Source organism: Pelodiscus sinensis, chromosome 2, assembly GCF_052426305.1.
Source record: "Pelodiscus sinensis isolate ZL-2025 chromosome 2, ASM5242630v1, whole genome shotgun sequence".
Classification (NCBI taxonomy): domain Eukaryota; kingdom Metazoa; phylum Chordata; order Testudines; family Trionychidae; genus Pelodiscus; species Pelodiscus sinensis.
Window position 1 is genome coordinate 5,323,089 of NC_143053.1, and position 25,307 is coordinate 5,348,395.

A 25,307-nucleotide genomic window follows, 5' to 3' on the forward strand; every position below is an offset into this window, starting at 1 on the left:
AGCAACTAAAATGGTTTGGAACGGGTCCCATATGAGGAAAGGCTAAAGAGACCGGGACTTTTCAGTTTAGAAAAGAGGAGACTGAGGGGGGATATGATAGAGGTCTATAAAATCACTAGCTGGACTTACCCGGTGTTGCTCAGAAAACCGGAGGAACAAAATTTAGAAAAGGAGGGGACCCTGAGCCAGGGGACCCCCAGAGTCACAGACCCTGGGGGCTGATGACTCCTGGCCCACACCTGACCCTCTGAGAACAGCAAGAGCCTCCTCCCTCCCCAGGACTGAGCAGCCAGCCCCCAGGAGAACAGTACACAGTCATGCGGCCACTAGCAAGGGGACTTCTCTTTGCAAGGTTGGCTCAGGCATCCACGTGCCCTGCCTTGGCAAGGAAAAGCTCAGCGCTCACATCTCACCCCGACGGCTGGAACCAGACCCAGAGGAGCCCCACTCGCAGGACGAACAGCAGCCGGCTGGCTTCATAGCAGTGTAACGCATCGCGGGGTTAACCAGCCCCGCCACCCTGCGCTCAGCAGGCACACGGATTCCTTCTGCTCCGATAAGCCCAGCGAGAGGAGCAGGTCGGGCCGGCTTTGGTTTTGGTTTCCGGTGGGGGGAGGGTGGCAGGTGGGGAGAGACCCCAGGTGGAAGGGAGGTTCCATGCAGGAGGGGCACCCCTGCTCGTGCCTGGGGCCGCAGGTGCCGCGGGGGGCAGGGCGGTGGCCGAGCCGTTGTGCGCAAGGGGGTGGGGGCACTGCGTGCTGGTGGGGAAGAAGGGGGCAGAAAGAGGGTCGGTTATGTAACCTCAGGGGGGCAGGGGGTGAGTCCCAGGAGGCTACACGCAGGGGGGCAGGGCGGGACCCCAATTGGGTCCAAAAGTACCTTAAAACCTTCTCCTGGATGAAAGGTCACCCCATGCGCTGTCTGTGGGGCACAGGGTGGCAGTTAGGGAGGTGGGCGGAGTGGGGCACTGTCTGTGGGGCGCAGGGAGGCAGTTGGGAGGTGGCGGGAGAGGAGTGGGGAGGGCTGTCTGTGTGGGGCACAGGGTGGCAGTTAGGGAGGTGGCAGAGAAGGGGGGTGGCAGCACGTGAGCCGACCCTGCTCCCCCTTCCTCCTCTCTCTCCCCCTCCCTTGCATCTGGCCCAGCGCTGGTTTTAACCATCAGTGCCCTTTTCCACGCCAGCATCCCTGTCGGTGCCCCTGCTCTCCCTGGGTCCACCTGCCCTCCGGTTTGCACACCGGCTGAGGCGCGCCTGCGCTGTGAGGGAGATCCTCCGCGCGTCGCCTCTGCGCAAGCACAACAAGCCCAGAACAGCAGCGGCCACGTGGAGGGGAACCCATTGTTTCAAACAAGGCCCTCAGCCCAGATTACCAGTCCATGCCCAATTTTGCTTAATCATAGCAGGAAGCCATTACCTGTCCTTCAGATGGAATGTTCACAGGAAAGTCTATTACGTTTTGATGGGCTTCTCTCATGGTCCATGGTGAGATAAGTGTCCTTTTGATGTCCTCAATTTAAATAGCTCCTCCAAGATGTGCTGGCTAACTACCTTGAGGTCCAGGGGGTAGCCGAGTTAATCTGTACAGAAAAACAACAACAAATGGTCTAGTAGCACTTAACATGTTTTGTTAGTCTATAAAGTGCTACCAGACTACTTGTTGTTTTTTACCTTGAGGTCATTACTCCAGGAGAAAACATTTGAAATACAGGGACAGAGCCAAAACTCATAACATCAAACACAAAAATGACACATTCACACAGACAGCATAAGCATATTCAGCAAATGATAACCTTTCCATAGATATCTTACATGCTACATTTTGTACAAGATGTGTGGCAAATATGTAACAGGAGAGGGCAATAATTTTTGATGGTAGGGCCACGCCAAGATTTTGGAACGTGGTTGTGGGCCGCACTCTTCCATGATATTAATGGAGATGTGGGGTCTGGGATGGAGGATGGGTGCAGAAGGGAGCTTGGCGTAAGAGACTGGGGTGCAGGAGGGAGACTGGAGTCTGGGAGGGAGTTGGGATGAAGCAGGCGGTTGTGACCTAGGGCAGGAGACTGAAGTGCAGGGGTTTTGGATGTGACCTTGGGTAGGAGAGGATTGTGATCTGGGACATGAGATTGGGGTGCCAGATCTAGAAGGGAGTGTGGATACAAGAGGGGGACAGAATCATAGAATCAGAGAGATGGAAGAGACCTCAGGAGGTCATCAAGTCCAGCCCCCGGCCCAAGGCAGGAACAATCTCAACTAAATCAACCCAGCCAGGGCTTTGTCAAGCAGAGACTTAAAAACCTCTAGAGATGGAGATTCCGTCCTTTCCCTAGGTAACCCATCCCAGTGCTTCACCACCCTTCTAGCAAAATAATTTTTCCTAATATCCAACCTAGACCTCTCCCACTGTAACTTGAGACCATTGCTCCTTGTTCTGCCATCCATCACTACTTGGCTTGTTTCCCTTAACCAGAAGAAGGGGAGATATGATTGCTCTCTTTAAATATATTAGAGGGATAAATGCCAGGGAGGGAGAGGAATTATTTAAGCTCAATACCAATGTGGACACAAGAACAAATGGATATAAGCTGGCTAGTAGGAAGTTTAGACTTGAGATTAGACGAAGGTTTCTAACCATCAGAGGAGTGAAGTTCTGGAACAGCCTTCCAAGGGAAGTAGTGGTGACAAAAGACCTATCTGGCTTCAAGATAAAGCTAGATGGGTTTATGAAGGGGCTAGTTTGATGAGGTAACATGATTTTGGCAATTAATTGACCTTTCACTATCAGTAGCAAATAAGTCAATGGTGGGAAGATAGGAGTTGCTATAGAGAACTTTTTTCTGGGTGTCTGGTTGGTGAGTCTTGTCCACATGCTCGGGGTTTAGCTGATCGCCAGATTTGAGGTCAGGAAGGAATTTTCCTCCAGGGTAGATTGGCAGAGGCCCTGGAGGTTTTTCGCCTTCCTCTGTAGCATGGGGCACGGGTCACCTCTCAATGTCACCTCTTTGCTTCCTCCCTTCTGCCCATCCAGTGGGCGGAGCTGGGATGGGAAGAGGCACAAGTTGGATGGAGCTTGGAGGGCAAGGAGGCGAGCCGGAGCTGGGTGGAGTGGAGGCAGGACCATGGCTAGAATGCCAGGATGCCCTTTCAGGGGTGGTGCATTTCAACGTGGCAGGCTGGATGGTTGGGGAGACTTGGCCTGTTATATCAGCCATCCATGTGCACAGTTCCAGAGTCCTTTGGAGTTCTGACAAAATCCCGTGATTCCTGCCTAGTCAAAGCAACATAAAACCTCCTTGTGCTTTCCGTCTTTTTTGCACATTTGCAGGGGACATGGCCTAAGCAGGTGGGTGCCAACTACGCAAAAGCACACACCATGCTTTTGCATCTTCCTTGGGAGCAGTGGGCTAAGGTGGTATCGAGGGGCTGGAGGGATGAAGTGTCAATTGCTTGTCGTGCGTCCCCAGCTGATCGCCTACGGCACATGCTTGTGAGTCAGCAGGCCCAGTCGCTATTTCCAAGCGGGTCACAGCTTCGCTGTTTAATCCTGAATCAATCACAGCCTTCCTGGAGCTTCAAAAGGGGAGGGGTGAGTGCCTGCAGGGCAGCAGAGCTCACAAAACACTGAGACGAGCCCTTAGAGCTGGCATGGTGGGATCCTGACGGAAGCCAGTTCTCTTGACAAAACGAACAACAGATTCCACCCTGGCTCTTTGTTGACAATAAAGGGAGGGGAAAAGACAAGAGTCTCTTGCACATGTGGAAGTTTTTTGTTGCCAAAACTGGATGTCCCCACTCTCCTGACAAAAAGTTGCACGGTAGTGGGTACGCTCTCACTGTTTTGTCACCAGAAGCCAGTTTTAAGTGACAAAACGTGCCAGTGTAGAGAAGGCCAAGGCCTTCGTTAGAATGAAATGTGCAGGGAGAGACAGCGCCAAACCAACAAATGCAGCGGTCCCCTGCAGATGAAGAAGAATCATGTCGATGCAGGGTGGGGTGAGCCCACCTGGAATTCGGCACTGAATTCTAGGCAGCAGAAGAAGGGAAGGAATTAAAGGCAGAGCAACACCAGCCGTTGGGGGGGCAGAGGGATTGATTTATGAGGTTCCCTCCCTGACCAAAACAATCCACACACTATTCAAGAGAAGTGTTACTGTCCTAGGAGGTCCAGCCTTAGAGGCCAAAAAACTTTTCCAGGCATCATTCCTAGAGGGTTGCTTATCCGTCAACCCTCCAAAAATCCAAAGGTTAGTTCGTAGACACCCCAACCCTGCTCTACTGATAGGGGGAGAAACGTGAGCTCCTCGGCCTGCTGCTGCAGAACCTACTTCACCCCTTCTACCAGCCATAGCCGTGACGGTTTTGAGTCCGGTATGGGAATGGCATGCTACACCTTTCTTGGACCAATATTTTGTAAGTGGTGAAGGTGGGGATACACCATCTGCTATCTAAGTTCCCGCCTGTGGAATCAGGGCGTCCCTTGATAACAAAGCCACAGAGGCTCCTAGGATTTTTAGTAAACCTGACCCTGCCCTACAGATTGGGGAGAAACGTGAGATCCTCAGCCTGCAGCTGTAGAACCTACTTCACCCCCTTTCTCGGTCACAGCTCAGCCATGATGATTTTGGGTACAGTATGGAACCCAAAAAGGAGCAGTAGACCAAGGGAAGCAGCCCACCCGGAGTAGTTGGACTTATTCCCTAACACTGCAAATTGAACAAAATCTCAGGATGCTTACTGGACCTAATCAGGGCAATTACTCCTGAAAAGGTCCGTCCGCAGTCGCTAAAATTGTTACCTAGGGGCAAGGGCAACTAAGAAAATAGAAATTCAAAAGTGACCCCTTATATCCTGTTTCAGAGGATGCAGGTCCCTTTTCCCGCATCTATCATCGGCTGGAGGAACCCCTCAGTGCGCCCTCCCAGTGTGATGTATAAATCAAGGACACGCTAAAATAAGGTAACAAATGCACTGGGGAATTAAATAACACTAACTGGGAAAATGGGGGGGTGGTTGTATAAGAACTAAAACAATAACACAAGTGATAGGAAGCACCCTTAGTCGACTGGAACTAACGAACCGAATGTGGCAATGTAGGGATTTCATCAGGGAGGCATGAAGCCTGGGCCCCAATGTTCCTGTGGGTCAGGAGGAAAAGAAAAGAAGACAGGAGAGAGCCCCGAGAAAGCAAACCCCTGTTCTATTCAGAGGTGCCGGTGGTATCAGGCTGGATAGTCGGTGCTGCTGAGGCCTGGGACCTACAACCCTCGAGCTAATTGCTAACAGGGAGACGCTCCAGGGAGGGCCCTGTGGAGAACTGCTGTCACGGTGGTGGAACTCTGATCAATTAGTGGGGGGAGGGATAGCTCAGTGGTTTGAGCATTGGCCTGCTAAACCCAGAGTTGTGAGTTCAATCTTTGTAGAGGCCATTTGGGGCAAAAATTTGTCAGGGATAGTACTTGGTCCTACTGTGAAGGCAGGGGACTGGACTCAATGACCTTTCAAGGTCCCTTCCAGTTCTAGGAGATAGGCAATCTCCAATTATTGATAGGGACTCTTCCCCCTTCCTCATCACAGCTATGGAGGTCTGATGCAGAGATGGAAGACACTCCCCCTCAGCAGCTGCTCAGGGCCTCACAATGCTTCTGTGGCACACCACCCTGAGGGGATGGCAGGTTCTGAAAACCAGTTCTGGCTGGCAAGAGCAGCACAGTCCCCAGCTGCTGAAAGGCACTCTGATCAAAATGGAGTCCTTGGGTCAAAAGTTCAATGCCTCCATTTTGAATGGTTTTAAGTGAATTGTTTTAGTCCCAACACCTCATTAAAGAAAACAACGCAATTTGGGAAAAGCCAGGATGGTATTGCTCCCTGCATGCCTTAAAAAACAAACAAACAAAACAAAAAAACCAAAAATACCACTAGGGCATAAGAAAAGCTGGGGATTGAAAACCCGGCAAATAGGCTCCCAATAATTATAATTCCTGAAGAATTCTTCTTCTTCAACTTCCTGAAGGGGGGTTCCAAAGAGGATAGAGAGAGGCTGATCTCAGTGATGGCACATGGCAGAACAAGGAGCAATGGGCTCAAGTTACAGTCTAGATTGGATATTAGGAAAAACTATTCCCCACGAGGGTGGGGAAGCAGTGGAATGGGTTCCCTAGGGAGGTGCTGGAATCTCCATCCTAAATTCCGGCTTGACACAGCCCTGGCTGGGATGATGGAGTTGGGGTTGGTCCTGCTTTGGGCAGGGGGCTGGACTTGATGACTCCTGAGGTCTCTTCCTGCCTAGGGTTCTATGATGGTATGTTCATGTTTTCATTTTTAAGTAATAAGCGGCAATGGGGAAAAGCCGAGGGTGTTTTAGAGAAAAAACCCAAATCAGATCAGATCAGACGGTGAGCCGTAAAATAGCTTTTCTCTGTAACAACAGGCTCTGATTGGCCTTCTTCTTTGTGTTGTTTGTGAAAACCACATGCTGTGGTTGATCTTAAAATTAGGTTGTCCAAGCCGTCAAAGCTGAGACAATGCCTTCCTTCATGCCCCCACCTTATCTGCTGGGTTTCCGATGTGGCTGTGGCCTCTACGCACGAACAGAAACAATAAAGAATCTTAACGATGAAGAGAGCTGCATTGGCACAGCGTGGATCAGAGACCACAAAGTCACATGCTGGTAGCAGCAGCTGTGAGCCGAGAGAGCTCGGAAAGGCGTCTCCACGGCGGCCATGATTCGGATTTAGCAATGAAGTCTCTGGTGGAGGAAAGTCGAATGGGTACCGATGTGCTTTGCTGGGGCAGGGTCAGAGCGCTCTGCCCCTTGGCAGGATGGAGCCTGGGCTGAAGTTAAGGAAGGGAAGACAGAGAATAGCGGATTCCCTGAGCGCACAGTCTAGTAGTTAATAGAGCAGCTGCCATAGAGCTTCTTGTCTGAACCGTGCCCTTCCTCACCTTCCCCTTCTCAGTACCAAGTATTGTTACAGGCTGGGGACCCACAGGCTAAGCAGCAGTTCAGCAGAAAAGGATCTGGGGATTACAGTGGATGAGAAGCTGGATAAGAGTCAAAAGGGCGCCTTTGTAGCCAAGAAGGCTAATGGCATATTAGGGTGCACTAGGAGGAGCATTGCCAGCAGATCTAGAGAACTTATTATTGCCCTTTTTTCGGTATTGATGAGGCAACATCTGGAGTATTGAATCCAGTTCCTGACCCCCCCTACAGAAAGGGGCATTGCAGAAGGTCCAGCTGAGGGCAACTAAAATGATTAAGGGGCTGGAGCACATGACCTATGAGGAGAGGCTGAGGGATTTGGGTTTGTTTAGTCTGCAGAAGAGAAGAGTGAGGGGGGATTTGACAGCAGCCTTCAACCTCCTGGAGAGGGATTCCAAAGAGGATAGAGAGAGGATGGTGACAGAACAAGGAGCAAGGGTCTCGAATTGTAGTGGGGGAGGCCTAGGTTGGATATTAGGAAAAATATTTCCCTAGGAAGGGGGTGAAGCACTGGGATGGGTTCCCTAGGGAGGGGGTGGAATCTCCATCCCTAGATGTTTTTAAGTCCCAGCTTGACAAAGCCCTGGCTGGGATGATTGAGTTGGGGTTGGACCTGCTTTCGGCAGGGGGCTGAACTTGATGACTCCTGAGGTCTCTTCCAGTCCTAGGATTCTATGATCTCCTTCTCCTATGTCTCTATTCTCTTCCCGCAGCCCACGCCAGCTGATAAAGGGGCAGGTATGTGGGCAGCAGGCATACTGCCCCCATGACATTTCTTTGCTCCCCCCCAGTAGAAATAAATGTGTTAGTCTGAGTTAAAGATGTAAAATCCCGTTTAATTAGTTAACGGGTTAAATGTTAAATATAACTGATTAACCGATTAAATGGGGGTGGACTGGAATAGTGGACATGTGACTTCCCCAGACCAACCACTGCTAAGACGTAAAAGACAAAAGAGATTGTTTAACAGTTGGTCATCAGGACACTGAGGGTCACAACCATTCTGGCTTTCATTCGCACATTTAAAAGCCATAAAGCACTCCATACTCCACACGTCTAATTTCACACACAAGAGTGATACACACACCAAAATAAGATGACCAGATCCAGCGGGTTATGACATGAAGGCTGATAGGTTACATGAAGCAATTTGTCCCAAGCACTTTTGAGTTATGTACAGGGGCAGCCCTAGACTAGCTGCCAGCAACTGGCGCCCTAGTAAACCATGCAATCGACGCCCCCCCACAAACCCCTCAACAATATTGCACCACCATTTGGCGCCCCATTTAACTTGGCACTCTAGGCAACCGCCTAGTACACCTATATGGACGGGCCGCCCCTGATTATGTATATTTGGGTTCATAGGACCATTTCATAAAGCATGGAGGTGGAGGGGGGAGTGGTGATACAATTTCATCCAATCAGATGAAAAATGCACTGTGTGAAGGCAAAGGTTTAATCAGACCGGAAAACGGCTTAGTCCACCTGAATGCAAATGGCGGATTGGACTAGGATTGCCAGCTGCCTAGTTTTTAACTTAAGAATCTGTTTTTTGGCTTCTGTGTCTGGGTGCCATTTAAAGTTGCCAGATGCCTGGTTTTCAACCACAAAACCTGATCAAAAAGGCAACTAGACAGCCTGCAATGGCATCCAAACAGAGGTGCAAGTAAGCAAAAAGTTCTTACCAGTATGGGAGGGGAAGGGCACACCAGCTAAGGGGGGGGCCTACCTAACCACCCCTAATGATCACCCAGGTGACTCTGCTCAGCCCCCAGACCAGCACCCCCACATTCTTAAAATCATAGAGTTGGGTTAGAAGCAACCTCAGGAGTCATCCAGTCCAGTGTTTCTCCACCAGTGATATGAGTGTTGTACTTAAAAGAAGTACTCGGGCTCTTTTTCAGAGGGATAAGGCAACATGCCACATTTATTGATCACACATAGAATAATCAATACTTATCATATGCATATGACACATCACACTCATGCACTCTCTCACACGCACAAGCACACTCCATCTTGTTGTTACCAAAAGTTGCTCCCCCTAACTACACTGGCCAGGTGAGTTAGATGGGGGAGGGGGTGGAGCTGGGCTTCTGCGGATCCGGATCGATACTCCCATGTTGACAAGATGAAAACCTGGGGTCCCTCTGCAAGATGCCTCCTATTTATCCCTCTCATGCAGCCAATTAGTCATCACCTGGCCTTTCCTAATGCTGCTTCAAAGAGAGTTCCTCCAAGGGCAGGCACTTGCTGCTTAACTCCCAAGGCATCTGTCTGTCCAGTCTTCTTAATGAGCTCACTTTGCAGGTATTGTCTTGGATCTGGCTCCCAGACCCTCTCCGCCCTTGCAACTGCTGCTGGAGGTGCTCCCCTTTCATTCTCCATTCACACCTCATTCATTTCAACAGGGCAATCAAGGAAAAGGGAGAGCTCAAAAGACATTTTTTTCTTACAAGATCTATTTATCTTAATACAAAGTTATAGGAAAAATGTTACAGAGATTCTATAAGAACACTTAACAAAGATATATCTAAAAGGCCAAGATCTTAATACAAAATATAATATTACAGGGATTTCTCCACATGAGTACTCAAGAGAAGGTGGGGATGAGGGTGGGAGGAGTCAATACAGCTGAAATGTGGAGAAAACTGAATTTTTGTTTTAAGTTTTACAGTTCTTTATTATTTTTGTACTTTTTACACCCAAAAATTTAATTGCCTGCCTGGCTATGATAAAACAAATGTGCTGCAACGGTAGAAAAAAATGTTGTGTGTCTAAAAACTGTAGGTACCGGGGGTACTTATAATTTTTTTTAAAGGGGCACTTTATAAAAAAAAGGTTGAGAAACACTGATCTAGTCTAATCCCCTGTTCCAAGCAGCACCAACCCCAACTCAACCATCCCAGCCAGGGCTTTGTCAAGCCGGGACTTCAAAGATGGAGATTCCACCCCCTCCCTAGGGAACCCATCCCAGTGCTTCCCCACCCTCCTAGGGAAAAAGTTTGTCCTAATATCCAACCTAGACCTCCCCCACTGTAACTTGAGACCATTTTTCCTCCTTCTGTCATCTGTCACCAGCCTCTCTCCATCCTCTTTGGAACCCCTCTTCAGGTAGGTGAAAGCTGTTGTCAAATCCCCCCTTGCTCTTCTCTTCTGTAGACTAAATAAACCCAAATCTCTCAGCCTCTCCTCATAAGTCATGTGTTCCAGCCCCCTCATAATCTGCTGCTTAGCTAGTCAGCCTCCAGTCTGTAGCAGTGCATGCAATTCTCCTGTCTCTGTAGGATGCTGCAGGACTCTACACTTGTCCTTGTTGAACCCCATCAGATTTCTTTTGGCCCAATCCTCTAATTTGTCCAGGTCGGTGTGGACCCGATTCCTGCCCTCCAGCAGAGCAACTTCTGCCCCCAGTTTAGTGTCATCTGTGAACTTGCTGAGGGTGCAACCCATCCTCTCGTGCAGATCATTAAAGAAGATGTTGAATGAAACCAGCCCCAGGGCCAACCCCTGGTAACCAGGCTGCAAGGCCCTGTCCTCTGCCCCATTTTTCTTCCCCTCTCTACCAGGCTCTGCCCCTGCCCTATTTGTTCTCTTGAGGCCCTGCCCAATTTTCCCAAGTCCCACCCCTGATCCAACACTTCCCCCAAACCCGCTCCCCATTGCTCACCTCCCTTCCTTCCTTCTTGCTCACTGAACATTTTTGTGGGTCTTGCCTGCAAGTAAGTGGACATCTTTGGGGTGAAGGGAGGGAATAGTTCTGGTTATTACCAGTTAGAAAGGTGGCAACTGACAACCCTTAACTGGACTGCAGCAAGTAACAGAGAAGTTACATGTAACTTTTGCTCCTTCCATAACCATCAGCATCCAGGCACCCCCAGGTACAAATGGGGGTCAGGGAGGGAAAGAGAGGAGCCATCTGCACCCTGAAGGATTATGCAATTGAATCCACGGGTTGTATGAAATATTATGTTTAAAAATATGTCATGTAAGATCTCTGATAAAAGTCTGTAAAGGTCTGAAGCCCCTGGTCATTCGGAGATAAATTCATACTCACTGTCTGTACATGTACGTGCTGGGGTTTGTAAAACTGCGTTCATCATTTGTGTGGGGAGCCGGTATGCATTGGTAGCTGGCTTTTAAGCCAGCCCCTGCTTTTTATCAGTTCCCACGGAGCCACCTGCCTCCAAACTCCCAGGCTGCTGCCTCTGATTCAGAGGCAGCAGCCAGGGCAGCAGGTGGGAGCTGCCTGCCCCCACATGTAACCTCTGAAATTTTCAGTGAGTACACAATTACTTACTGAAATGCATTTTAACATCCCTAGAACTAACCCACCTTGCTGAAGGAGTTAAACTCATCTTTGAAGACCTTTACTAAAGGAGAAAGGCATTTGAAGGGTTTGTCCTCACAGATTTCAGCCCAGGCCTCTGGTTTGAACGATGCATGGGAGGAAGTGTCAACATTCAGTTTTGCCAACAAAATATCCAAGAACGAGAGATTTCAAAGTTACTCAGCACTTACCCCCTGACATTTTGGAATGGTGGCACCAGCCATCCCAGGTGTCTCATGAACCAACCTGGGGGTGAACTGCAAAGGAGTTCCTCTCAGAGGGTATGTCTACACTACCACCCTAGTTCGAACTAGGGTGGTAATGTAGGCAACCGGAGTTGCAAATGAAGCTCGGGATTTGAATTTTCTGGGCTTCATTTGCATAAAGCCGGGCGCCGCCATTTTTAAATGTCCGCTAGTGTCTTCCCCTGCCGATCAGGGAGGAAGGGGAAAGTGCTCAGCTTGTGCCACCTCCGCCTTCTCGCTCCTGGCAAAGGTGCCATTTTGGGGGGAGGGGAGGAGTAGGGGAAGGAGGTGGCAGCCAGGCACACAGGGACCCGGCTTGTTTTTCTTCCCATGCCCCTGATGATAAGGGAACGGAGAGGGAGGGGAAGTACTTGGGCCGGAGGGGGGAGGGGTGCACGCCCCTCACTCCTGGCTGGTGAAGGAAGGGGTAGAGAAGTAATTCATGGAATCTGAGTATTTTCCCCTCACTCACTTGTTGTCATGGCAACAGGAAGACAAGGAATCCACATCCCGGTACCCAGGGCTGCTGCCCGCTCTCCCAGAACGATGCCCCTGGCTCCTGAGGGGAGGCCAGAGGAGGATGCAGCAACCTGTGAACTTTCCCTTCGCTCCCTGAGAATCAGAGGAAGAAGAGCAGCAGTGACTCAGTAGGTGTGGTTGCAGCTCCCCCCTCCCAAAATGCCACCCTTGCCCCCCCCCTCACCCTCCAATCCTGGGCCCCTCCCCCCCCAGCCCTGACTCCTGAACTGCCCCCATCCTCCTGCCCTAGGCCCCCTAGGCGCTAAATGCAACCGCCCTCTCTTCTTGAGGCACCTTGCTGGCCATGCAGTTGCTGCCTCCCAAAAGCGTCCCCATTATTTTGTGCTTGGTGTCTTTCCTCCTACCTGGCCTGGAGCTGGCGCTCTGGCTCCTGACTCCCTACCCGACGGGCTGCTCCGTCCCCCGGAGCCCCACGCTCGCTGACTCCCTGGGTGCTGCCTGGTGATCCCCACATGGCCAACACGCTGGTCTGACTCCCACCTGGCCTGCTGCTGGGGACTCCTGCCAGCTGCCTGTGTTCCCCCCTGCCTGCCCCCCAGTTCCCACTGCTGCCTGCCCCACGCCTTGGTGTGTGGTCCATGGGCAGCTGGAGGCGCCCAGCAGCCTGCCAGGCCAGGAGGGAGATCGTGGCACTGGGTGCTGGGGGGTCAAGGGCGAGCCAGGGGTTCTGGGGGGGGGCACATTTCGATTCCCCCCCCCCGACTCTACCAGACTTTTCTGCCCCCTGTGAGTTTGTAACTTCGCACCCGCACTGAGGGCAGCGCCCAGGGGCCTGGCCAGGCCCGGGGGCAGAGGCAGGGAGCGGGGTCCCCACGCCCCGGCTGCGGCTGGAACCCGGGTGGCCAGGGCGCAGCATCCCCGGATTAGCCGCGAGAGCCGGGACCGCTCTGCGCCGCCGCGTGTGCAGCCCGCCCGGCCCCCGCGCCTCCTCTCCTGCAGCGGGGAAACGAAACCGAAGCCCATTGAACGACCCCCCCGCGGGGCAGCGATTCCTGCGTCGGAGCCGCCCCCCCCCCTGCTCCGCCCCTCGCTTCAAAAGCTCCCCCCGGAGCAAGCGCCGGCCACACCCCGCCCTGCAGCTGCGGCTCAGTCCCCGAGCGCGCAGCCTGCCCGGACCCGGCGGAGATGAAGGCTTTTCTGCTCGCCCTGCTGGCGGCGGCGCTGTGCGCGGAGCCAGGTGAGGGGGGGGGGGTGGCAGCCCCATTGCAATGCTGCTGCCCCGCTTTGCAGCTCCCCCGCCCCCCGTGGCCGGTGCATGGGCTGAGGGGGATACGCAGAGCGCGGGCCCCACAAGGGATCCCCCTGGGGATGGCGCGTGCACGCGGGGCCCCGCGGCGGGACCGTTTCCAAGCGCGAGCTGGGCAGGGGGGAGGGGCGCGAGAAGCCGTTGCAAACGGCTGGCGGTTGCCTCGAGGCGCCGCGCGCCCCTGGCGGCAGGGGGCAGGGGGGGGGGGGGTGGGGGGTTGAACGACTCCGCGCGCGCGCTCCTCAGTCCTTAGGCCCGGATTGCCCTGGGGGCGGGGGGCAGCGCGCGAGGTCTCCTCCCCCTCCCCCCGTGGCCGCGCGGGAACCGCCAACCGTTCCAAACGGCGAAGTGCCGCGCGCCCCTGGTAGGGGCGGGGCGAGAGGCCAGAGACTCCCCCTCCCCCCCTGCTTTGCCCCTAGAGCGAGCAGCCCCCCCTTCTGCTCGAGGCCCCGCCCCTTAGGGGGCAGTGGCGACCTCTGCCAAAATTGGGGCAGTGGCCCCTCTGCAAACAGTGGTGCCCACCCCTGGGTTAATGGGCATGCATCACTTCCCTGGGGGATGCTTACCTGTTTGGGGGGGGCTGGAGCAGCCTGCTTGGGGGGGGGCTACTCCAGACCCATAGCGGGTGGGGTCCAGTGCACTTGGGTCAGGGGGCTCCAGCCTGGCTGTGGCAGGGAGGGGAGCTGTAAACCGGCCGGTTAACGCATTACACAAGATTTGGCATCGCTATGGCGCTGCCCCCCCAGATGCGCCGTGTCCCCCGCCCTAGCATCATGCACAGCCTGGTTTCAGTCGGGGAAGCACAGCCGGCCTGTTCTTTTCCAAGCCCCAGTCTGTATGTGATCAAACTCCGCCCGGAGCCTGATGGAAACCTACTGTCCCTTGCACCTGGACAGCAGACCCCCTTCGCCCGGCAGATGTGGTTGCTGCAGGTGGCCTTGTCCCAGAGCAACCGGGATATTCCTTTGGCCGTGCAAGGAGCCTTTCCCCAGGAACTCCCTTGCTTCAGCTGATGCTAACTTGCAGACATACCGTGGTGCTGAAGTGCCAAGTACCAGGCTCTTGAAGGAGCCCAGTGATGTGGAGGAAACTGACAGTGCTGGCGTGGGCAGTAACGGCTTGACCTGCTGCCCAGAAGTCTTTCCACTGCCTGCATTGGTTTGTAAGGCCTTATCTGAGCGCTGCTCTTTGCAAGGTCAGATTCCACAAGTCTTATCTAAGGCATTTCCTGAGGATTGGGTGGGATCTCAGGAGTTCTTAGTAGCTGTGCCCCAAAAAGCGTTTTTCCCTTGCGAATTCTTCCTGTGATTGGCATCGATTGTTGTTCCCCTTTGCACTGCTTAGGTTCTTTGCTCTGTAGTTCCGCTGAATCCTTCTTATGCCAACAGCCTCCTGAAATCATTCCTCCCTCTCCGTCATGTTCTCTATTTTTAGACAGTTTTCATGAGCTCTTCTTGTTTTTAGTGTCATGTCCTAATGCCGGCATTTGATGTGGCACCGGGTGACATTTTGATGAAAAAACTTGCATGATATAAAATAGGGATGTGAAACCTTTTTTGGGTCTGAAAAATCAGTCAGGCCGAGCCACACACAAGTGAACAGCCAAACCCTGCTCCCCCCTCCCTTCCCAAAAAACACCAGCCCCTCACTGACGCGGTCCTGATGAGGAGAAAGACCCTTCCCACTTTCCCCTGGCACACCAGAGCCTGGGACGGGGGCCCAGCCTAGTAGATTTTGTGTGCTTCAGCCCTGTGGAAAGATGGAAGGTTGGCTGAAGCACCAGTGAGGGCTCCTCAGTGTTGGGGGAGGAGCCGTGGGCCTCGGGGGCCAGATCCAAGGAAGCTGTGGGCCCCATCTGGCCCCCAGGCCTGAGGTTCCCCATCCCTGATCTAAACTGAGCATGGCACGTGTGGACTGAGGCGGTGCCTACGCTAGAGAGCTTGCAGCACTGCTGTGCCCAGGCAGCCGCACCACTGTAAGGTCTCCTGTGATAACTGCTGCATGCCAACGGGAGAGACCTGTCCTGTCGATGGAATTAAGTCCCCCGCCAACGAGCCAGGGTAGGCTGTGTTTGGGTCACGGGGAGAGACAGCCCTGTTTGCACCAGCACTTAAGGCAGCAGGGTGATGGACTTCGTTCATGGGAGTTCTTTCACACCATTGTGCAGCGTGCATTTTGCTGGCATGACTGGTAGTGTAGGCCTGGCTTAGAAGCCGGCTGATTGCTAGGGGTCACAGTGTAATTGTAAATGGGGCGTCTTCAATGGGTCGGGGTGTCTCAAGAGGGGATCAGTTTGCAGCCCTAGGCTATTTAACATTGTTATCTGAGACCTGGAAGAAAACCACATGGCTGATACAAAAGCTGTGGGATGGGTAATCAGGGCCATCCCTAGCAAAGCTGATGCCTTAGGCAGCCCCGCATCTGCACCCCTCCTGGCCCTTCTGTGGGGAACGGGCTGTGGGGATAGAAGCTGTGGGGTGCGGGGGTAGAAACTGTGGGGTGCGGGAGCAGTCTGCAGGGCAGAGAGGCTCCCTTGCAGCCTCGGTAGCAGGCACGAGATGTAGAGGGTGGTGAGCAGCCTGGGCGTGTGGACAGAAGGACTCAGGAGGAGCAGTGGGTGCCACGTCTCTCTCGCCCACAGCATGGTTGCCCATTGCTTCTCCTGAGTCCTCCGGTCCACAGGCTCACATCCCTCGCTGCTGCCTGAGCAGTGGGTGGTCAGGAGCTGGCACTGAGCACATGTTTGGGGGGCTGGCCACTGGAGGGATATGCAGCTGTATAGTTTTCATATAAGTAGGGATTAGGTAGGTGAATGGTTAACTTGTTAGCGGGTAAACATCACCCTTACTAGGTTGTGCTTACCTGTTATGGTTAACAGGCATGGTCAGCGGGCATTCCAGCCTGGCCAGAGCAGTCTCTGCTTCATTTCATCGGTTAACTAGTTAAACACGATGTTTAACCAGTTAACTGATTACCTGGGATTTTATATGCCTAAGGCTACGTCTAAACTAGGAGCCTCTTCTGCAAGAGGAAATGCAAATGAAGCACTCATTTGCATATGTCACACTCTCATTTCCATTTCCTCTTCCTTTCCCTTTTGCGCAAGAGCCGTTCTTTCTTATTTTCCTCTCCCTCCACACACACTTTTTCTCCCCCACAGTTGAGCCCATGGGGCCCCAATCCCTGGGCTGGTCCTCTGACCCCAGGACAGCCCCCCTCTCAACCTCAGATCCCAGCTCCTCCCCATCTCTGGTCCAGGCCCTCCTTCAAGCACTGGGCTAGGCCCAGCCCGTGACCTTGGGCCAGCCTGGGCATGCCAGCTGGAGGCCTGAGTGGTCCCTGCTTTCCCCCAGGACCGGACTTGGACAATACCAGGTAAGTCTGCTAGGGTATGTCTACACTACCCCGCTAGTTCGAACTAGCGGGGTAATGTAGGCATACCGCACTTGCAAATGAAGCCCGGGATTTGAATTTCCCGGGCTTCATTTGCATAAGCCGGGCGCCGCCATTTTTAAATCCCGGCTACACGCGGCACGAACTAGGTAGTTTGGACTAGGCTTCCAAGTTCGAACTACCGTTACTCCTAGAGCAGCCTCTGCCCGTGGCCAGCCCAGGCCGTTGCGGACAGGGGTTGCTTTGCCGCAGCAGCCCCTGTCCACAGAAGGGGGGCCCAGTTCACCACTGGGATTCCCCATAGACTGGCTGCTGCTGGAGTCTTCCGCCTGCCTTCCCCCCTCTCCCCTGGTGCTGCTGACTCTGATAGAGGCAGTAGTGGGGGTGGGGGGTGCAGAAGAAGGCAGCACAGAAGAGCCAGTGCTGGGGGGAAATGGGCTTTTAAGCCTTCTCCCCCCTGCACCAGCTCCTATTTCCTCACCTCCTTGCTGCCTCTGATGCAGAGGCGTGGGGTGGGGAGCGAGTAATCAAGTACCCGGCTCCACTACTCACTTACATCCCTAGAACAATTTACTCAGGATCTCGGGGGAGTTTTCATCACCTGTAACTTTTAAATTAAAAATTGGAATTTTTTGTAAAAGCTCTGCTGTAGGAATTGTTTTGACCTGTGTTAAATAGGTGGTCAGGCTAGATGTTTACACTAACCTTCAAAAGCGGCAAGGAGTCCTGTGGCACCTTAAAGACTAACCGAAGTGTTGGAGCATAAGCTTTCGTGGGCAAAGACCCACTTCGTCAGATGCATGTAGTGGAAATTTCCAGAGGCAGGTCACGAAGTGGGTCTTTGCCCACGAAAGCTTATGCTCCAACACTTTGGTTAGTCTATAAGGTGCCACAGGACTCCTTGCCTCTTTTGCAGATTCAGACTAACACGGCTACTCCTCTGATACTTTACACCAATCTTATGAATCTAGTTCAGACATTTAATTGTACGTATTAGAGGAGGAGGAAGAAGCCACAGTTATGATTCAGAGCCCATTTTGCCAGCTTACAAACATATTAAAAAGCAGTTCCTGTCCTGAAGATTTTACAGTCCACATTAAGACACAGTATAATAAGTGGGTTGAATGCATAATTGGATGGGGCTGGGATAGGGTTGCTGTGGGAGGAACACAGATTAGCCACATAGCAATTGGATAGTTTCGGGTCCAAGGATACTTGAAAAATGCACATACACATATATATATATATATATAAAATGTAAAAAATATTCAGATCAGTAATTGCTGTGGGCAGAAATAGAACAGTGTTGTAAATTGCCCCGGCTACATGAGTATTTGGCATCATGGAAAAAAATCATTTTCCTCTCCCCTTTAGCTGTGTTTGTCAGTTTTGATCTGTCAGATGTATAGACACTTTTGGCTCATGCATCCTCAGAATTGTTTACATGTGTTCGTAAAATGTTTTTTAGTGAAAGGAAGGGTGATCCGGTTGGTCTAGCACTGGGGTAGGACTTGGGACTCCTAGGTTTAAATTCCTGTTCTGTTACAAACTTCCTGCATGTCTTTGGGAGAGTTAGTTAACCTCAGTGGGTCTCTGTTTCCCTCTATGTAAAATCAGGGGTGTTGTGAGGATAAATACTCAAATGGTTCTGAGGTGCTCAGATGCTATGGCTGTGGGGGGCAATCTAAGAACATGAGCTAGATTAAGGGTGATGAGTCCGTAGGAATGATCTGGCACTGACATTTTGACTTGATGCTACCGTGTTTGGAACTATATAGTCTTGTTATGAAGTGATGGGCGTGGAGCTGTTGGGAAGACTGGTCTCGGCTTGTTCTAGCTGCGTTCCTCTCCAGAACGCCCACTCTTATAGTTCAGTTAGTCTGTCTTACTAAAAGCATCTCTTGTTTTTCTGCTTTGACCCTGCCCTGCTAGGGGCCCTAGGCATGACCCAGGGCTTCAATACACTAGGAGCTGTATAAACACAGCACAAATATCTTAACACTCTGCGTGCTCAGTAATAGTAGTTGGAGTGCAGCTGGGCCAATAAGCCCACACAATGTCTGTATTAAAAAAAAAGATCCATCAAGAAACATTCACTCCTGCGTTCAACTGCTGATCAGAGCCCTGTTCTGCCTGTACGCATGTTGCTGAGGAGTATTTCAAAATCTTGCTCTTCTTTTCATCAGCTAGACAAGAAGCAGAATAGTAGGTGTGGGCTTCATGGAGGGTGCTGGAGCTGTTGTGCCAGTGGAGAGCAGGCTAGGTCAAGGTGACTTAGGGGGAGAGAGCCCCATGTTTACCATGACCTATATGCCATGTGGCCTCTTGTCTAATCATGCCCCAGCTCTTGCTGGAACGTGGGACATTAGTACATGTGTTAGCCAAAGCTGAGATCAGAGGGTGTCCTGCCGACAGTATGGCCGTTCTTATGTTCTTATGCTGCCAATTGGAATTGTTCGTTTCATATCAACATGTTGTGCTGCTGAGATGCCGAGGTTCAAACTCTGAAGGTGACCAGTGAAGGTGGTTACATAAAGATGGTGAAATCAAGCCCTGAGGAAGAATTTAATGCTTCAAATTTTGTTCTTCCTTAATCCATGCCTTCCTTCCTTGTCACCCTCATGCATTGCTTCCTGCCCAGTTTGCACTATAAGCTCTGTAGGAAATGCACCTTGTCTCTCTATTTATTCAGCCTGCTTCTAGCAGTGTAATAATAAGAATACCGTATATACTCGAGTATAAGCTGAGTTTTTCAGCACAGTTTTTGTGCTGAAAAATGCCCCCTCGGCTTATACTCGAGTCAGCATCTCGAGAACTGAGGCGGGCAAAGCCGCAGAGGCGCGGGACCCCCCCCCCCCCCCCCCCCCCCCCCCCGCGGCTGCGGCTTCAGTCCGGGAGCCTGTGGTCTGCTGGGGACGGTCCCCAGCAGACCACAGGCTCCCAGATTGAAGCGGCAGCAGCGGAGGTTCCCCGCGCCTCTGAGGCTTTGCTCTGGCTGCTGCCGCTGGGGACGGTAGAAGTAACCAGATTAAAAAAGCAAAGCCTCAGAGGCGCGGGGAAGCGCCGCTGCTGCCGCTTCAATCTGGGTGCCTGTGGTCTGCTGGGGACCGTCCCCAGCAGACCACAGGCTCCCAGATTGAAGCGGCAGCAGCGGAGGTTCCCCGCGCCACTGAGGCTTTGCTCTGGCAAAGCCTCAGAAGCGCGGGAACCCGCCCGGTGCCCCTGGTCTGCTGGAGACGGTCTCCAGCAGACCAGGGGCACCGGAGCAGCTTTCGCCCCGACTCATTTCCTACCCTAGGCTGCCTTATTTCCTACCCTAGGCTTATACTCGGGTCAATACTTTTCCCCAGTTTTTTGGGGTAAAATTAGGTGCCTCGGCTTATAGTCGGGTCGACTTATACTCGAGTATATACGGTAATTAAGTTTGTTTGGCAAGTCAGACTGAATTTTCTAGTCTTCCATGTGATGCCTATCATATATATAGTAGCCCATTGTCTGTGCGTCTGTAACGCTGACGTACATGGCCACGCACCCTTGCCGTGTACATGTGCGTCCCGCCCCCCCCTTCCTCCTCCCGCTGTGGCGCTCAGCTGAGTGCTGCGCCCCTCAGCCGGGCCTCCATGGGAGCCAGCAGCACAAGGGGCTGTTTGGGCTCCCCCGGGGTGGGAGGGAAAAGGAGGGTGGTGACGTACACGGCTCCGCCCCCTGGCCGTGTATGTCACTGCTCCGCTCCCCTCCCTCGCGGCTGCTCGGCTGAGCAGGCAGCACTCAGCCAAGTGCCATGGCGAAGGGGGAGGGAGGCGGGGAGAGACGGAGGGGAGAGGCAGGAGGAGGAGGTTAAGAGAAAAGGAGAGTGAGAGGCAGGAGGGGGAGAAGAGAAAGAGATGGAGAGAGAGGCAGGAGGCGGAGGAGAGCTGGGGGCGGGGGGGAGGCAGTAGGAAGAGAGAGACGGAGCGAGAGAGCTCAGGAGAGAAGACCTGAAAATCCCATCTTATGATGGGCTAATTGGCTAGTCTATAAATAATACACCATGCCATTCACGCCTCATGTTTTAGCGCCAGTGTGAGCTCACATTTCCATTACCTCTCACCATCTATTGGCACCTGCCTCTTTGCAAATTAGCCTTTATATAATATTGGGCTGGCTCTAGCCGGTTTTCCCCATGTGCAATAGCTCCGGTGTGCGGTGGATTTTTATGCTTTCCTATGAACCAACGATCACTACCAAGAGTGGGATGCTGAGCGTCTGATCTGGGATGACACATCTTCTTCATGTGGCTGTGACTGCATCATACAGACATGGGCCTCAGAAGGCATTGACCCTAGTGTCTTAGGCACCCAAGGAGAACACTTTGAGCAGTAAGAGGTTGTTGAAATTGCTTGCACCAACAACAGAGGGAGACTTACTCCCTCTCTTAGCCAGTGTCCTAGAATCATAGAAAAATCAGGTTGAATGCGATCTCAAGCTGTCATTAAGTCTAGCTCCCTTGTGCCGAGGCAGGAGGAAGTAAACCGAGATCATCCTTCACAGCCGTTTGTCCAACCTGTTCTTCAAAACCTCCAGTGACGGGGATTCCACAGTCTTCTTGGGAAGCTGACCCAACCTTTACCGACCCTGGTCGTTAGAAAGCCTTTCCTAACCTCTAACTGAAATCCCCCTTATTGCAGAGTAAGACTGTTATTTCCTGTGGATGTGGAGAACAATGGATCCCCGTCATGGCGATGGCAGAGGTTGACATGTTTCAGGACTACGGCCATGCTTGCTTCAGTCTTCCTGTCTCAGGCCTAACCGGGGCCAGTTTTGTTAACGCTTTCTCTCAGTTTCTGGGGGAGTAAGAAAAGTGTGTTGAAATGTTCTGCTTTGGGGGAGGTTTGGGATAAACATTTCCCAGTGAGCTCTGCCACATGTATGCCGAGCCAGCGCTGCAACCCCCCTGGAAGACAGCTGCGACCCCCGTGGGGGGGACACAACCCACGGGTTGTGCACTGCTGCTCCAGGTTAGGAATCCTGTCAGAGAAAAAATCCGGCTGGTTGGGCAGTCCCCGCTGGCTTTTCCTTAGACCTGTGATCCTGTGTGTAGAGTTAAGGCTTAGAAAAGGTGCAGGCTGAGAGAGTCTGTCCAGGTTGGTATTGCAGAGGGTGAGCTCGGCAGAAGCATAAATAGCAGCTGGGCACACAACCGAAAAATCCACTCCCTCGGTCATTTGGCTGCAGTCCTTGCTCATTTGTTGGACAGAAAAAATCTCTTTCTGGCGTCAGTGAGTTTGACCTGAAACAGCGGCTGAGAACACATAGGGAGGGTCCGCATCGATGCACATTAGCAGCCAGCCACAGCCCCGGGGGCTGTAGACCAGCCACAGATAAACTGCTCCTGCTAGCCTCAGTCTAACGGGTGTGTTTTCCTTTTGCAGCTCACTCCCTGTTCTGCTTCAGCTGTGATGATTCCGCCTCCAACTGGGGCTGTCTGAGACCAGTCATGTGTCCAAGTGAGGCAAACTACTGTGTGACCACATATGTGGGGGCAGGAATTGGTAGGTCTGGGCACGTTCTGCCTATTTTTCCATCGCGCTCTCCCAATCCGGATCCCTGGGGTTTCCTTTCTCTGCTGCCGGAAGGATGGGATGTGGCTGGTCGGGAGCTGGGTGGGAAATCGCTCCGTGACACCAAATGCAGGAGCCCTGGGTTGGTGAGTGAGGGTTGCAGGTGAGGGAGCGACTGAGGGGCAACATCAGGTTTCCTGGATGCCACTGGGAGAGTGGGGCTCTGTATCTCCCTGTCCTGCTTCGGGCCCTCTTACGGCATTGGTGGAAGCTCTGAATGAGGCTCCCCACCGGCTCCCTCCCCGCTTGCTGCCTCTGTGTCAGGCTTATCGGTTAGTCATGTAAACGACTACGTGCTAACAGCCCTATTCCTGCAGGGCTGTTGCCTGGAGGCTGCCTAGATAAGTGCCTCCCAGCCAGAGCCTGCCTCAGGCGTCTCACTTCCTCTACCCTCCCCAGCTACCTGCCCCAAGTCACCACCCAAACCCTCTGTACCCCCTCTGTCCACCTCCTCCAGGTCACAACTCCCTCTCAGACCCTGCACTCCTTCCTGCACAAAGTGATCTAAGTGCTCTAAATGGCTGCCAGCCTGGAGCGGCGCGAGGGAGCCTTTGGAAAGGGCCGTGTGGATCCTCTGCTGTTGCACTCTGGGGAAATGGAGGCCACGCCTGGGAATCTGGGAAGACGGCTTCTTCCCTCCAGTGTGTGTGGGGGAAAAGAGGGCTGCCTGTGCCCCGACTGCGGGGGAAAGGAGGTCTCTCAGCCATGCCCCCAGCGCCCATAACTGCACTCAGCTGCCACGTCAATGTCTTTGCCAGCCTGTGTGCTCTGAGTGGGCTGGAAGTAGCCCCTTCATGGGGATGTGCATGGCTCCCTTGGTGAAAATAGTGCTGGCAAATGTAATGCTGGCGAAAGTAGTGCCGGCTGCGCAGGGATATCTTCTCAATGATGGGACCAGTTGGGCCGCAGGCCCTTGCAGGTGCCCTGTGTAACTACATCACGAGCCTCCTTTTGCGCTTCCCCAGGTGATGTTTGAAGCTCCAGACCCTTCCTGGGCTGGGGTCAAGTTCCACTAGTGGCGTGTGCAGGAATTCACACTCTCCAGTCCCACTGCCCGGCTTGTTGTGCGCACAAAAGAGGCCGGGTTAAAGCGTTTTTGGGGCAGAGCCCTTTGAGCAGTGCCATGCTGGGAGTGACTTTGAGCTCCCATCTGGTGCTCCATGAGCTGGGCGGTGACCTAGCTACCACCAGCTCCAAAGCTCTGAGGCTCAGTGGCAGGAGACAGGACTCAGTCCCGGCTGTGCTGGCGGGCAACCCCACTGCCCTCACTACCCGTCCAAAGCCCCGTCCCAGCTGGGCATGTGACTGTTTAACCAGTTAACGAATGGGGGTGCCTGCCGCGGGCAGCTGCTACACTCCTGCGAGGGGCCCACCATGGACAAGAACCATTTCAGCCAGGATGCTGGAGCAGACCCTGCCTGCCGCCATGGGGGAGGGATGCTCCAAACAAGCTTGAGTAGCCCTTTGATTGGTTAACCAATAAGTTTAAGCGGCTAACGGGACTTACAGGCCTAGTCCCAGCATAAATTGGGCCCAGCCGGACAATCGGGGATGGATTCTCAGGGTTCGTTGGCTCTTCCCAAGGAGGGGATGCTCCCAGGTGGTTCCTTGCCATGTCTGTCACCGCTAGGAAGAGACTGGTGCTGTTTCCGTGGGATAGAGCAAGAATGACTCCTGCTGGCTGGGCCTTCGCTGGCACAGAGAAGGCTGGGACGTGGCCTCCTCATCTCGCTACTTCGGTAGTTACCTCCTTTGTCTCGCTCAGGAGCCCCTGCCCGCACCCTGGGGACCATTTTAACGATGAGTGTCTTTCTGCTCTTTTGGTGCAGGTGGATACTCCAGACAGAGCATCTCCAAAGGATGCGCTCCCGTTTGCCCCAGCGCTGGGATAAACCTCGGGGTACTGGCTGCTTCGATTTCCTGCTGCAGTTCTTTCTTGTGCAACATCAGTGGGGCCAGCAGCGTGAAAGTCAGCTACATGGTGCTGGCCACAGCCCTCTTGGCCCTCTTCGTCTCTCTCCGGGCCGGACTGTGATGGGACCAGGAAAAATTAATTTGATGCCCTGAAGAACTTTCTCCAGTGAGACACCAAACCCCCCTCTGTGCAGAGCTGTTCTGGGGTTACCGATGGTGCCACTTCTTGCAAACTCTGTCTCAGTTATAATTAGACAAGACCTCCCCTGCTGCTGCTGGGGTGCCTCTCTGTGGCTCTCGGAAGATCTGTACTGTTTCCTCCCATGTGTTTGGGTGTGGGAGGGCCAATCGAACAGCACTGCCCCCTTCTGGATGTGCCTGTTTGCACTCTTGGCCGGTCCGAAAAGGGGGGATAATGTTGCCTGGGTTTCTGGTTTTATATCCCGAGTTCCAATTGATCGGTTTGATTTAAAAAAAAAAAAAAAAAAAAAAAAGTCAGAGCTCACCAGAAAATGTTTATCCTAAACCACCCCCAAAGCAGAACATTTCAATACACTTTTTTTACTCCCGCAGAGACATTGCCTATATACGTCCTGCTCGGGATCAGCACCAGACTGAGTGCTGGGAAGCCAAAATATATTCCCACTCTCCCAGCTAGAGTTTGGTTTGTTTACACTGTTTCCCTTCTCCTGCGCCTTGGTTGACTTTTCTGATGTACAGTGACTGCAGTGCACACCCTGTGGTGATTGAGCATCACACTGAATAAACACATTCCTGTTCTTGCTTGGGCCTTGATGTCGTGTGTCTGCTTGCTGCAAAAACCGGGTAGGGAGGGTGGTGTTAGTGAAAAGGTCGACGCCAGGGCAGAGCACAGCTGCTCCTTGGGACTGCTGCTGTGTGGGTCTCCTCCTCTCTCATCCCAACACCTTTACCTCCCACTCCTGCCCCCCTTTTCTCCCCTCCAATGGGCCCTGGTCAACAAACACTTGTGTTTCTTATTCACCTGTTTTTCCTAGCTGAGGCAGCTGTAACTTCTCCCGGGACCATGTGCTGCCTTGGAT

General features: G+C 52.9%; 1 protein-coding gene and 1 long non-coding RNA gene across 2 annotated transcripts in view; one reads left to right on the top strand and one right to left on the bottom strand.

Annotated features, from left to right (window-relative positions):
• LOC112546258 (uncharacterized) overlaps nt 1–12,936 on the bottom strand; it is a 34,767-nt gene extending 21,831 nt beyond the window's left edge. Inside the window, exons 1-3 of the long non-coding RNA XR_012901172.2 lie at nt 12,438–12,936; nt 12,026–12,165; nt 1,414–1,576 (exon numbers count right to left, since the gene is read on the bottom strand). This is a non-coding gene — a long non-coding RNA (uncharacterized LOC112546258). The remainder of the gene's footprint in view (nt 1–1,413; nt 1,577–12,025; nt 12,166–12,437) is intronic.
• Nucleotides 12,937–13,112: 176 nt separating this feature from the next.
• On the top strand, nt 13,113–25,035 carry LOC112546257 (lymphocyte antigen 6E-like). The gene is made up of 3 exons (XM_075920009.2): nt 13,113–13,270; nt 22,144–22,263; nt 24,162–25,035. Exons 1-3 carry the CDS (start codon nt 13,219–13,221, stop codon nt 24,365–24,367), a joined length of 378 nt encoding a protein of 125 aa, XP_075776124.2. The 5' UTR covers nt 13,113–13,218; the 3' UTR covers nt 24,368–25,035.
• The last annotated feature ends 272 nt before the right edge of the window (nt 25,036–25,307 follow it).

Bases quoted from the DNA above. Each gene is read 5' to 3' on its own strand.
- LOC112546257 (XM_075920009.2), top strand. From the start codon at position 13,219: ATGAAGGCTTTTCTGCTCGCCCTGCTGGCGGCGGCGCTGTGCGCGGAG. The intron at 13,271-22,143 runs GTGAGGGGGGGG...TTCCTTTTGCAG, and splicing joins GGCGCTGTGCGCGGAGCCAG to CTCACTCCCTGTTCTGCTTC. The intron at 22,264-24,161 runs GTAGGTCTGGGC...CTTTTGGTGCAG, and splicing joins ATATGTGGGGGCAGGAATTG to GTGGATACTCCAGACAGAGC.